This window comes from Mus musculus, chromosome 14 (assembly GCF_000001635.26).
Source record: "Mus musculus strain C57BL/6J chromosome 14, GRCm38.p6 C57BL/6J".
NCBI lineage: Eukaryota > Metazoa > Chordata > Mammalia > Rodentia > Muridae > Mus > Mus musculus.
In genome coordinates, this window is record NC_000080.6 from 3,688,464 (window position 1) to 3,702,531 (window position 14,068).

General features: G+C 41.5%; 1 protein-coding gene and 1 pseudogene across 1 annotated transcript; one reads left to right on the forward strand and one right to left on the reverse strand.

The window, feature by feature from the left end:
- The first annotated feature begins 324 nt into the window (after positions 1-324).
- Gm3043 (predicted gene 3043) lies at positions 325-9,431 on the forward strand. Its single transcript, XM_011244789.1, has 5 exons — positions 325-454; positions 1,094-1,256; positions 2,183-2,314; positions 2,984-3,167; positions 9,331-9,431. Exons 1-5 carry the CDS (start codon positions 325-327, stop codon positions 9,376-9,378), a joined length of 657 nt encoding a protein of 218 aa, XP_011243091.1. The 3' UTR covers positions 9,379-9,431.
- Positions 12,205-13,344, reverse strand: Gm18567 (predicted gene, 18567; annotated as a pseudogene).

Here is a 14,068-nt window from a genome sequence, read left to right on the forward strand (position 1 = left end):
TTAAGCATGACAGAGTCCTAACCAACGTTCCCCCTCAAAAGCACATGACATCTAATGAAGTAGTTAGAATTCTCCAGCTTTGAAAGGAGATCCCACAGGACCGTGAGAGGCTCCAGGAGAGGCACCCCAGAAAAGGACCAAGCTGGGGAGAACCAGTTAGCTGTTAGGTCATGGCAGTTGCTAGTGACATCATCAGTAATGCCTTCCTGGAGAGTCTCTTGTATTTAGGAAAGAACTAGAATCTTCTGTGTTGTCACCTGTGTTGTGGTGACAGCAACTGCCTGTGGTTCATCCCTTCTGTTTACTCTGGGTTCACCAGCAGGAATGTTTTCCTGGCTGCTCAGGCTATGTCAGAAAGAGAATGGCGATGAAGGAGAGATCAGAACAACAGAGAAGGAAGAGGGAATCCTTTCTCATGAAAAAGGAAGAAGGAAATCATTCTGGAGAAGGCACAGTGAGTCCTGGGCAGAGTTGGAGAACTTCCTGGTAGAGGTAGGCTTGAGCTGGGCCTTCCAGGAGTAGGTCTTAGAAGCTGAAGCCTTGGACTTTGTCAATGTCAGACAAAGAGTCAAGAATTTCTGATGATTAGTTTGACAGAGGCAGGAATTGACAAACCTGCAGCTACTTTTCTGGGAGCTATTTAATTTCATTTTGAGTGGCAAAGAATGCCAGGAGTGGGTACTATGAGAATAACAGTGTGTCTTTTCATGGAAGTTAGTTGAAGCACTTCATCTTCCAGATTACTGTCGGTAACTTGAGTCTCTGATGAAAAGAACAGAGAAGGATGCTCCCCTGGTCTTGTCATGTGGTGAGGACTCAGACACTTTGGATTTGAAGACACATGATTAATTAGGGCTTGATAGTGCTAAGCACTATGAACTTCAGGATTTCCCTGCATCCCATCTGATATGACCTGACAATGTTCCCCACATCTTTATGTGTGAGGCAGCTTATAGATTTCAAGGCAACGGGTCCTGTAACAGGGAGTGTGGCATATGTCTGACAATGGTGGTTAGGAAGAGGAACATAGCTTAGTCTCCCCTGCCCCTAGGCCATCAAGTATGCAAATTCTTTTGTGTTTATCTATCTGCAGGGTCTGCTAGAAATACTTCAACCCAAAATTCCAAAATCACTAAGCAGAGATCAAAAATAAATGAACTAGAAGAACTGAAATTGGATATGAGGAAGATCAGCAATGACATAGAGGAAATGGGTGGAATCCTGGAACTTTACATATATGAGGATTTGAACTACAGGTAGGAATTATGCCCTGTTGACTGTATTGTGCCATCTGTTAACCCAATTTCCTTCCATGAATGGACTGTGTCATCTCTCATCATTCAATTAAGTAGCCCTGACAGGTGTTAAATTGTTGGATAAAAAAGGTGCTGTGTGTTTATTATCATTTTCTTTTGTACTTGACCTTGGGGTGCTTGCAATCTGATTGTTGCTGTAAACAGTTGGAAGGACCTGCTCACACTTACTGTCTCTCAGTGTGTGAATGCAATGCCTGTATTGTTCCTTATATTCTGAGAGATGGCACCTCACAGGATTTATTTGGCATTCTAATTGTGTCTGTGTGTGTGAACGTAGTTGTGTGTGTTTTGTTCAGGACTGGGGTTCTGGGACCTTTGATGGGGTCTGAGGATTTGTGTGATGCACAGTTTGTAGGTCCTATTCGTGTTGAGTCCATAGAGGCCCAAAGTGATCATCAGGGAAGTTTTCTCCTGGTTTCCTTGGTGTCACACAGGAATCACCTGGGAGAGGAGGTGTGATAAAGCCTTTCTCCTGTAAATACTAGTTGTGTCCTCTGGGAAATCAAATAACAACAGGACCTAAGGAATGAAAATCCCTGCCTTAAAAATAAGAGGAAAGTCATTACAAATATCTACTGGACCCAAGCCTGTGGCACAGTGTAGTGGAAAATTGTCATTGAAGTAGTCTATTCCTTCATGCTTGCCCAGGAAGCTCTTGAAGGTCAGCTAGCTCCATTTGGTCCCCTGGCTCTGCTGTCCTCTGTCCAGGATAGTAAGTTTAATTAGCACCAAGGGGACCCAGTTTGAATGAGCCAGGATGTGGCATGTACTTGGTTTGGGTAGTCCATGATACAGCCTGTTTGCACATGATTATTGAATCCTGAATTCAGCAGATTATTTGCTTCTTGGGCTATGTCCTAACACAGGATGAACACTGAATTCAACATCATTAAATCACAACATGAGAAGACAATGTTGGATATGAATGAAATGATCCAGTCCATAATTGTTTCCATGCAGTACTCCAAGGAACTGATAGAAGATAACTATTCCTACAGGTGAGTCAGTGACACTACTGAAACCCCCAGAACTAGGCAGGGAATGCTTCTGTCCTTTTAGGACTTTGAACAAAAGCAAGGACTCTGGTTCTATGCTATCTGTTATTTTTATCCAGGAACCCTGCCCTGAGGCAAGGGTCTTTTATTTGTACCTCTTGGACACAGTTGTCCTAAGTGTGAAGAGTGTCCAAGACCCTCCAAACTTTATTCTTCCAAATTCAAGATCCTCTACATAGAAAACTTTTCCACCACGCTGGGAATATCCAGGAACCCTGAACCTTTAGGGTTCTGACCACAAATTAAAAGATCTAGGATTCCCGACAAAAATGGAAAGAGTGTACACCTGTTTGGTGGTCTCACCTCTCTCAGAGGGGATAAGCCCTCCCTTGATGAAGGTTTTATGGTACCACAGACCTATAATCTACCATGAGGATCTTCTGTGATGTATAGGGAAAACTCTTGGTGACAGGGTTTTCAGAAGGTTGTGGAATCCTCTGGAATATGGGTGGTATCTTGATTTGACTTGTCTTTGTTTGGTTCTGCTATGTATATTGGGGACTCTTCTCGGGCTTTCTGGGGATCAGGGCCCTTGCAGGGTTCATGGGACTTGTAGGAGTGAAAAGCCAATGGAATCTGGCTGGGAATCACCAATTTTTCTTTGTGGATCAGCATTAAGGAGGACCACCTCCTCCGTGAGTGCACTCAACTCAGCGAAAAAGTAAGGATATTACTGAATGAGAACAGAAAACTGCTAGTGGAGCAGGCTGGAACGCAATTGTCTCATGGGGAAGAAAAGAGGTTCTGTGAGGAGGCCAGCAAGAACATCTGTGCCTCAAGTGCCAAGGAGCAGCAGGTAGGATGATGTGTATCAGAGGCAGATTGCCCTCATGTCTAAACATAAACATAGAAAATCCAATGTCACAGTCCACCAACTTCTCCAGGCACTCACCTATGTCTCCTCCAAGTGTTTGTTTATGTGATCATCTATATGGCTCTCGGTGGAGGTAGCCTGGTTCAAGAAACTGCATGTTTGGCATGCAAATGTTCCTGCTCTGCTATAATCACTAAGGGAGATAGGTTGATCACAACACAACAGCACATGCCTTAAGTTTGAAGGGTGCTGTGTTGGAGTCTTTGTTGAGAATAGCAAGAGCTTTGAAGGAAGAAGTAAAGGCCTGTAGAACATTTGCTTTACAGGGATCTTGTGAGATTCTAGGTAGGAAATAGTTTGCAGGGATGACAGCCTAGTTTAATTGACAAATAAGTGGATTTCATTACTGTCTTTTGGCCACTTCCATTCACCCCTTTCCCCTCTATCTCAAAATAGTCTCTACAGGCTTCATATATCTTGGTTCACATTGAGAGAGCCTGAGTAGAAGCTTGTCAGTTCTATTTTCTTTGAGTGCTGTTGGAGTGGTCATTCCTGGGCCTTAGAATCTGGAGTTGTCTGGATGACCAGAGATGATAGAAAGGCTTCTCACAGGCTCAGGTTTGGTGTGGGATTTCTGAGGCTTCATGAAAAAATTTCTTAATATATGCCCCCAATTCTTACCAAGAAGAGTGTTCTCTAGTGCTTTTTGTTAGATGTTTCCCTCCTCCCCCCCATCCCCCTGACAGGGTTTCTCTGTTCACACTGGCTGTCCTGGAACTCACTCTGTAGACCTGGCTGGCCTCGAACTCTGAAATCTGCCTGCCTCTGCCTTCCAAGTGCTGGGATTAAAGTAGTGTGCCACTATGACCCGGCTTCTCTAGTGCTTTTTATTCCTCTAAAATAATCGCAGAGTCGTTGGGTCTCCCTTGAAACATCTCCTCTGCATAGTCTGAATTATCTTGGTCCTGAACCATAACAGATACCTCATTGTTTTCTGCTCACTTATGATTTTATGTCAACAACTCTGTGTGTGCTTGTGTGTGTGTCTGTGACTGTGTGTCTATGTGTTTCTTTTTGTGTGTGCATGGTTTTTCCGACCTGTGTCTCTCTCTTGTATGTTGGGAGGCCATTCAATGACATCTGAATTGTCCAGTCATTCTCTATATTACTTCTTTGAGCCTTGGTCTCTCAATAAACGTGACATTTACTGTTTTGTTCTGTCCAGTAGTCTTTGCATCTCCTGGCCACTATCAGGAAGCTCTCCCTCTCTTATTTATTTCAACAAATTGATAAACAATACAGCTATGTTAAAAATAAGTGTTAGATGTCTTCACTTTCCCTGCATAGAATTATCTCCCTGGGGGATTTGGGTCTGTCTTATTGTCTCCATCATGAACATGCACAGAATCCTACCATGCATCCCCCTGCTAACATGATTTTTGCTAACTATATCGTGGGCATGACTTTGTTTCAGGATACTTTCCTCCTCATAGTTGGCACAGTGCTGCATTTCATAAATGTCACAGCACGTCATTCAACCAGCTTTCTTCTGACTGATATTGAGGAAGATTTAATATCACATGAACTATATTAGGTTGAAAAGTTCCTGGGTAGTGACCAAAAGTCACTGTCTTCCTCTGATGCTACCAAGGAACCAGTGTAGTTATAGTGAAGGCTACTGAGAGAGTCAACATGGGGCTTGCTGGAGGCTTTTCTTAGGAATGTCTTTCTTGGGAATTTGGTATTGTGTTGTCCAGGTTATCTGTGCCGAGCTTGTAACTTCCTTGTAGGACCAGAAAGTATCTGCATGAAAAAAGTTTCTGAAAAGGAGTTAATTACAGATGAGGGCCTCAAAGACTGCCTGAGTCTAAGAACCTTATACACATACACATTAGAGGTCCTAGTAGGTGCTCATGCAACAGGAAATGTGCTGGGCGACAGTAATATTTTCATTGATTTGAGTTTGTGTGTCTCTGTGTGTGTATTGTGTCCTGTATATGTTTTTGTTTCTTTTGTATGGTGTGTGTGTTTGTCTATGTGTGTTTTGACCACCTTTGCCTGAGCTTGTTTATACTAAAGTTGTGTGTTTGTGTAATACCCTTGTATTTTGTGTTTGTGATATGGGTGCTTGTATATACAAATGTGTGTGTGTGTGTGTGAATGTGCATAAGTGCAGCTGTGTGTATCTCTAGAGGCCAAATTTAATGAGAAATGCACTCTGAGGTTTTAGTTTGCACCTATGAAATATCAAATACAGCAGTCCAATTATTCTGCATGCTCACCTAACACCCAAGAAAAAAAGACATAAAAAATGTTGTAGGGTCAAATTTTTAACTGACTAGAAACAAAACTATTAATTCTCATTGAAATCATTAGAGCAAATGTAAGGGATATGGTATATATAGGTAAGGAGGACATAGCTGTATAAAATCCATGTGTTTATGTCCCTTTTCTGCTCTTGGTGAATTGTGAAGGACCACTGGAAGGTCAGGTGGCTCACTGTGTCTTCTAAGCATTCCAGGTTGTTTTCCTCATTGCCTGCCACCATTACATTTCCTGCTACCTCTGCTCAGTAAAGCTTTGCCTTGTAGTTTGTCTTGGATTTTACTCATTGAGAGATTGAGTTGCTTGGAGCTGAACTTGCATCCAGCAGAATTCCCATAGCTGTGGAGCAAACCAGGCCTGTTACAGGAGCCCATTGAGGGTCTTGATAATCTAAAGTACTCACACTATCTTATCTGTGTAGCATTCAGTGGGACTGTTCTTCAACATCATTTTCTCAGAGTTAAAATCAGCCTCAGTGGGGGTTGGGAGAAATGAGGACCTTCAGACAGTTCTGGTAGTATAAAATTGGTTATGTGTTTTAGAAGCCATGTTCAGAAAGCAGAAGCTATCCTGATGTCCATCTGCTGAAGAATGAAAAGGTCCTAATGGTGCAGCCCTTCCATGAACTCAGTGTGAGATAATCCATGCAAACTTTTGTCCTTCAACTAGTGAGCCCTATCTTACTCAAAATAGCCCTGACACAATCACATTCTGGGGAGAATATGTTTCCTTTGGATCCTGTTATAGACAGTTCCTATTACTCTGGGCTCATACCTTTGGACACCAAGTCAGTCAGGTGATGGAAAGGGGAGATCCTATTGGAAGAAACTGTTTACTTTGGGACAAGTCTGAAACAGTGAGCAAGAACAAGAGGCTGGTCCACCACCAACATGTGAGCCTAGGCTGGGAAACAAACCTATTCTACACAGCCTTGGGAACTTGCTGAGCCAGATTGGATAATAGGACAAGAACCCTGAATCCCAGACCGGTTTATGAGTGGAAAGCCTATCACTGATTGAGCTGCCTATATGCTATGCCCACTAAGTATCTTTCCCATTCAAGATTTGTTTTTATGCCTCCAAAGTGTCCTGGGAGATTTTTATATTAGTATTAACCGGGAAACTAAACAGGTCACTGCAATACAATATGCTTGTATTGCATAAATACAAATATTATGTGTGTTTGAGGGTGTGACCTACAATAGTCATAGATGTACAGGGGTGTTTTTCTGTTTCTTCATGACCATCACTTTTAAGGTTCAGTGCCAGGCCTTGTGAATATTTTTATTTAGCAAAGTTTTGCAGATACTGCAACCTATGAAATACCCATGGGTTTTGTGTTGTATGGTGTCTCTGGTTATTTGCAGATAGAGGGATTGACAAGAGGAACCCTGTGAGGTTCCTGCACTGGAGAAATCATCATAGCCTTCACTTCAGTTCAGGGCACGCTCCCACCCCATAAGGAATCCACATGGTTTCTAGGTTGCTTACATCTCTCTTGAACTCATATTCAGACATTGCTACAATGTTATTGCTAAGTAAAATATACCTGCACAACTGGGGAAATGTGGTGTTTTTTAGAACTCCAGTATAATGTGTGTATGTTTGTGTGTCTTGTGTGTATGTTTGTGTATGTTTGGACCACCTTTGGCTGAGCTTGTTTATATTAAATTTGTGTGTTTGTGAAATACTAGGTAATTTTGTGATATGTGTGCTTGTATATACAAATGTGTGTGTGTGTGTGTGTGTGTGTGTGATTGTGCATAAATGCATCTCTCTAGAGGCCAAATTTAATGAGAAATTCACTCTGAGGTTTTAGCTTGCACCTATGAAATATCAAATACAGCAGTCCATTTATTCTGCATGCTCACATAAAATCCAAGAATAAAAGGACACAAAAATTGTTGTAGGGTCAGATTTTTAGCTGACTAGAGACAAAGCTATTGATTCTCATTAAAATCATTAGAGCAAATGTAAGGGATATGGTATATGGAGGTAAGGAGGAGGTTGCTCTATAAAATCCATGTGTTTATGTCCCTTTTCTGCTCTTGGTGAATTGTGAAGGACCACTGGGAGGTCAGGTGGCTCACTGTGTCTTCTAAGCATTCCAGGTTGTTTTCCTCATTGCCTGCCACCATTGCATTTCCTGCTACCTCTACTCAGTGAAGTTTTGCCTTGTAGTTTGTCTTGGATTTTACTCATTGAGAGATTGAGTTGCTTGGAGCTGAACTTGGATCCAGCAGAATTCCCATAGCAGTGGAGCAAACCAGGCCTGTTACAGGAGCCCATTGAGGGTCTTGATAATCTAAAGTACTCACACTATCTTATCTGTGTAGCATTCAGCATGACTGTTCTTCAACATCATTTTCTCAGAGTTAAAATCAGCCTCAGTGGGGGTTGGGAGAAATGAGGACCTTCAGACAGTTCTGGTAGTATAAAATTGGGTATGTCTGTCAGAAGCCATGTTCAGAAAGTAGAAAAGAAGTCTTTTTTGACCCAGTGTTTCCAGAACAAGGAGGAGATATCCATAGAGTCTAGGGCACTCAGTGTTGTAGTTGTCCTCAGAGCAGCCCTGAAGGAGAAGCTATCCTGATGTCCATCTGCTGAAGGATGAAAAGGTCCTGTGTGGTGCAGCCCTTCCATGAACTCAGTGTGAGATAATCCATGCAAGCTTTTGCCCTTCAATTAGTCAGCCTTTTCTTACTCAAAATAGCCCTGGCACAATCACATTCTGGGGAGAAAATGGTTCCTTTGGATCCTAGTTATAGACAGTTCCTATTACTCTGGGCTCATGCCTTTGGACAACAAGTCAGTCAGGTGATGGAAAGGGGAGATCCTATTGGAAGAAACTGTTTACTTTGGGACAAGTCTGAAACAGTGAGCAACAACAAGAGGCTGGTCCACCAACAACATGTGAGCCTAGGCTGGGAAACAAACCTATTCTACACAGCCTTGGGAACTTGCTGAGCCAGATTGGATAATAGGACAAGAACCCTGAATCCCAGACCGGTTTATGAGTGGAAAGCATATCACTGACTGTGTTGCCTATATGCTATGCCCACTAAGTATCTTTCCCCTTCAAGATTTGTTTTTTATGCCTCCAATGTTTCCTGGGAGATTTTTATATTTGTATTAACCGGGAAACTAAACAGGTCACTGCAATACAATATGCTTGTATTGCATAAACACAAATATTATGTGTGTTTGAATGTGTGCCCTACAATAGTCATAGATGTACAGGGGTGTTGTTTTGTTTTTTTCATGACCATAACTTTTAAGGTTCATTGCTCGGCCTTGGGAATATTTTTCTTTAGCAAACTCTTGCAGATTCTAGGACCTATGAAGTACCCATGGGCTTTTGTGTTGTAAGGTGTCTCTGGTTATTTGCAGATAGGGGGATTGACAAGAGGAACCCTGTGAGGTTCCTGCACTGGAGAAACAATCATAGCCTTCACTTCTGTTCAGGGCACGCTCGCACCCCATAAGGAATCCACATGGTTTTCAAAGTTGCACACATCTCTCTTGAATTCACATTCAGACATTGCTACAATGTTATTACTCAATATAATATACCCGCATAACTGGAGAAATGTGGTGTTTTTTTTAGAACTCCAGTATAATGTGTAGTTGACAGTTCAGTTTCTAGCAGTTTTTAAAAGGTGAGAAACAATTCCAAGCTCAGGTGCTCTATGACACTTGGGATGCACGTTATGATCTCAGCTGATATGTCATGTTGGTTTGTCCATCTGAATAAAGATGTTCTGGGAGGGACAGTTGAATTGACAAATGCTTACCAGGACTTTTTTTTCTTCTTCTCTAAGTGTGTAAACTCCAGTAGAAACCGGAACATGGCACAGACCACGACATGATCTCCCTCAAAGAGAAGTGCTGGAGGAGGAGCACTGAGTGTGCACAGGAAATACACCACTGTTGCCTCTCATCCCTAATAACCATGGCTGTTATGGGCTGTATGCTCCTCCTTTATTTTGGTTTCTTTGGTCTGAACAGGCCTTAATTTCATCTAGCCTGGACTGGAATCCAGGCATTTCTTTCTGTTCTCTTGGAAGTCTGCAGGAAGACAGCTCCTGGGACTTTTCTTCCTCCAGGCAACCAATTCTCCTTTACCCAAGGTGACCCTTGGCGTGTGGCGAGAAGGGGGCTCTACCACAGTGGGCTTTTTCCTGAGTCCAAACCAGATGCTTCCTTCTCCATAATATTGTCAGCTGGCTTCACTTTTCATGCTATTTTAAGCTTTAATTTTTTTTTTCTCCTTGCGGATCAACAATTTTGGTAATAAAACAAGAAACAAACACTTGTCTCAGGTTAGTAATAAAGTTGTTGCCTACTATCTAGAAATGTACCTGCCTTTTCTTTTTTTCTTTTTTCTTTTCTTTCCTTTCCTTTCCTTTCCTTTCCTTTCCTTTCCTTTCCTTTCCTTTCCTTTCCTTTCCTTTCCTTTCCTTTCCTTTCCTTTTTCGTTCTGTAAAATGTGGCATTTTACAGGTTGGGATGTAGTACCGTTGGTGGAGTGTTTACCTAGCTAGTATATACAAAGCCCTTGTTTCAATCCCTAGCACTGTGTAAGGTAGGTTGTGACTCGTGTCTGTAATCTCAGAACTCTACAGGTAGACATGTGGGAAGCAGAAATTCATCCTCAGCGTACAGTGAGTTTCAGGTTGGCCTGACCCAGAGGAACATGGAAAAAACAAAAGCAAAAACAAGAAAACCTAAAAGCTGATGTGTTCTCTCTCTCTCTCTCTCTCTCTCTCTCTCTCTCTCTCTCTCTCTCTCTCTTGTCATAATTCTTTTGGTAGAGGGAAGGAAAGAGAAGAACATGTATTGATTTCCCTGGTATCTACCAAATTTGTATATTACTTGTCGGTTAATATTATAACAAACATTAAATTGTATTCAGAAACATATTTTGATTATTATCTTTGTGTGTTTTGGATCTCATGGCAGTAATAGGTACCCGAGGTGTTAACTACCGTTTCTGTAACAGCAAACTGTCTCTCTCTACAGCCCAATGCTGTGTAGTTTGTATGGTTCATTTGTTGTTGGCTTGTTGTTATTGATGTTGTTTGTGTTGCTGAGGCTAGAGTCTGGGGCCTTGTACATGTTGGGCAGGCAAATTCTCCACCACTGAGTCTCCAGCCACTTTTCTGGAGGTTTTTGTTGCTGTAGATTGTACTGAAGAAGTCTTTCAGCTTTTATATTTGAAAAAGATACCACGGCAAGATACACAGCCACAACCAATGCACCACAATAAATAACCAACCCAACACATGACATTATGATACAGTAAGAATCAATTTAAAAGATATATCACCTCATTCTTGGGTTTGCCTATGTTCTTAATTTTTAGATTAAAAATCTTTTGAAACATTGAATGACACCTCTCATCTATCAACTACTGCCATTAAATATCGCATCTTCACAGCTGAATAAATAGACCAGCCAACATCCAGAATAGTCCTCCAGTCATTCAAGAAAGAGTTCCTAACTAAGGACAAATTGTTTCTACTGATTTCTTTCCTGGGGTTTCATTTTGGATTGCATGTTCACTTTTAAAGATGCTTGCTGATCTCTTCGTGGACCAGAGATGGAGGAAGCACACCACTCTATTTATTTTTTCACCACAAGATTAATTCAGGTCAATCTCAGCTCTCAGGTTTGTTCTTGTAGTGGTTTTGAAGGTTTCAAAGGAAATGTTGCTGCATGGAGAGCTATGAAGCTGCTGATGTTTGCAAGTCAGTTAGAGAGTGACTTCTACAAGCAGATCAGATTGGTGACCCTGGTCTTCTGGCTGTCAGGGGAACACCACTTTGGCCACTGATTCAAAGAATGTTCTGTTGAGAGCATTTGCTAAGGGGGTTCTGATGATGGCAACTTGCTGATGTCAGGGAACTCCAGGGACATGAGCTCACTGAATCACTGCTTTCATTGGAAAAGGAACTTTTTGGCCAGAACAATCCTCTTAGAATCTATCTTTCTGCACAGCAGCTCTGGATCATTTCTCCAATGCCCTGACTGGTTTAGCCTTAACTATAGGGGAAATCACACACACACACACACACACACACACACACACACACACACACTGTGGTTAGCATCTGCTTTCTTTCCCTGTCTACCTGGGCCACAAAATTTCTCCACCTCAAATATTTTCAGGTCTCAATAGATAAAAGTTCTGAAACTTCATCTTGATATGCACCAATAATACAGTAACACACAATTTCTAGCAGTCTATGTAACATTGATGTTTTGTCCAGGAAGCTCATAGCTCTTTTTTCAAGTAATCACCTAATCCAACCCTAAGTCACAAAAATTGCAAACCTGAAGACAAAAAGAATCTATTCTGAGTCAGGTGAAGTCTCTGCAATGTTCTTTTGAAGTTCATATACTGTTTTCAGATCTTCCCTCTGATATTCTAAAATGTCACCATCATTCCTTCACTGAGGGCTTTATCAAGAATGAAGTAGGAATATTGAATCCTCTCTGTGGCATTGGCTTTAACTCACTCAGTCTTGGAAGATACACTCATATCATGGATAAATTCTGTTCTGCCACCCACAGTGCAGAGCAAGCTACAAATCTATCAGATATGTGTCAGCATCTACATGTTCACAGTAATTCATGCTTCATGATTTATGACCACACATCTTGAACGATAATATGTCCTGTCTTGATCAAACAAGCTTCACATTATCATCCCCAAATTTTATCAATCGCCATCACCTTCAGTTTTAAAACAAACCCTGTAACATCAGTTATGGTTCTCTCTGCTGGAAATCAGGAATGCATGGAAAATAATTTGTAGGGTCCTTATGATCTGTTTCTGCTATCACAAAATTCAGGAAGTCATAATTTTCCCAATAACTCAAATTATCATTGTCATGACAGCTTTAGTCATCTCAGGGTTATGCTTTCTACATCCTAAGCTTCAGTCAAAATATTAATAGCAACCTCCAGCTATGCTGACCGAGTGCAGTTTGCTGTTTCTGTCTAGTAGTTTTGCTGTCACATGATCCATAAGTGATCCTCATATAGTTTTCCTTTATACTCAGCTGGATCTCATCATAATGAATGGGGCTGGGAGCCCACAATTCTGCCTTGTATATAGGGTGTCACCCTGCCTCTGGATAATTTTGCATTGTACTATCTGTACACGTCTTTCAGCTGATGTTCATTGATCCAGCAACATACATACATACATAGCTGTTGAGCTTCAGGGTAGTATATGAAATAGCTCAGCCAAATGATTAGTAGCTCCAACCTGCAATGTGCATATTGCCTGGTAAACATAGAGCTTTTTCAAGCATTGGTATATTTTGCCCTGAATCATCAATCTCTGTTGGTATAAAATACACTGTCTTGGCTTGCTGACCTGTGGAGAAAAGTAAGTTCCTCATTAGGCTGATACTATAATATGGATTCTTTCAGTCAATCTCTGCTTGTGACCTTCTGGAGAAGTAGCTGAACATTGGGAGCATCTGCTCTTCAAAGAGGTCAAACATGCCCTCTACAAATACTTTCTCAGGACTGGACATTTCAGTCCAGCGGTGAAACCGGAGTCTCCAGTAATTTTCTTTATGGAGGAACAAATGAGTAACGGGAGGAATGAGGGACTGTTGTCATCTCTGACACAAATTATCTTCGTCCACATGTTACTCTTGTGCGTGTGATGGAGTCATTCTGCTTTAGCACTCTACTGGAGTTGGAATCTTATGCATTTGGTTGTCATCTGTTTGGATAACAACCTAGATCAACACAGTTGACAACATTTTTTCATGACAGATTTCCCTACACATAGGGAGAACTGAGGACTCAGTAAGCTTACCACTGCCTTGGGCAGTAAACTGACAAGATTCTTTCTTGCTCACGAGCAAATCTTCCCTCCATGTGGGCTACTTGTTGGTGGATATCTGGGTTTTGAGTACAGTTATAAGGAGTTGGGCAGAGGACATGGAAGTTGAAAGGAGGGGCAGTTGAGTGCAGAGAAAGTCAATGTTTGACCTTGCTTACTGAATGTAATAAACCAAAGGGGCAGTGGTTCCCATAATTCAAATAAGTGAATCATGTGACTATGAAACAGCATGTGATTATATTGGAGAGTCCTATATTACTGGATAACTGGATAGATACCAGGACATTTTTAGCTCTTTTGTTTTCAATGAAGTAGTTCAAACTTCTATGTAGGTTTGTATTTTTAGTGTATTTTGCAAAGAGTCACTTTCTTGATGCATATACTTTTTCCAATTATGGCCACTCCCACCTAATTTATCGAATTGGTTTTTTCTTCCAAGTCCACTGGGTACTTCAAATTTAATATGAGAAACTGAAGACAATGTCCTAAATCTTGTCTCTTGTCTTAGGATTTCCATTGTTGTCAAGTGACACATGACCACAATAATTCTTAGAAAGAAAAATTTTATTGAGGCTGGTTTACAGTGCAGAAGTTTAGTCCATTATCATCATGGTGGGGAGCATGGCAGTGTGCAGGCAGAAATCGAGCTGGAGGACCTGAGAGCTCTAAATTTTGATCTGCAAGTAGCAGAA

Coding starts and splice junctions, on each gene's coding strand:
- Gm3043 (XM_011244789.1), top strand. CDS start 325: ATGTTTTCCTGGCTGCTCAGGCTATGTCAGAAAGAGAATGGCGATGAA. Junction 2,315..2,983: donor GAAGATAACTATTCCTACAG/GTGAGTCAGTGA, acceptor TTTGTGGATCAG/CATTAAGGAGGACCACCTCC. Junction 3,168..9,330: donor CAAGTGCCAAGGAGCAGCAG/GTAGGATGATGT, acceptor TTCTTCTCTAAG/TGTGTAAACTCCAGTAGAAA.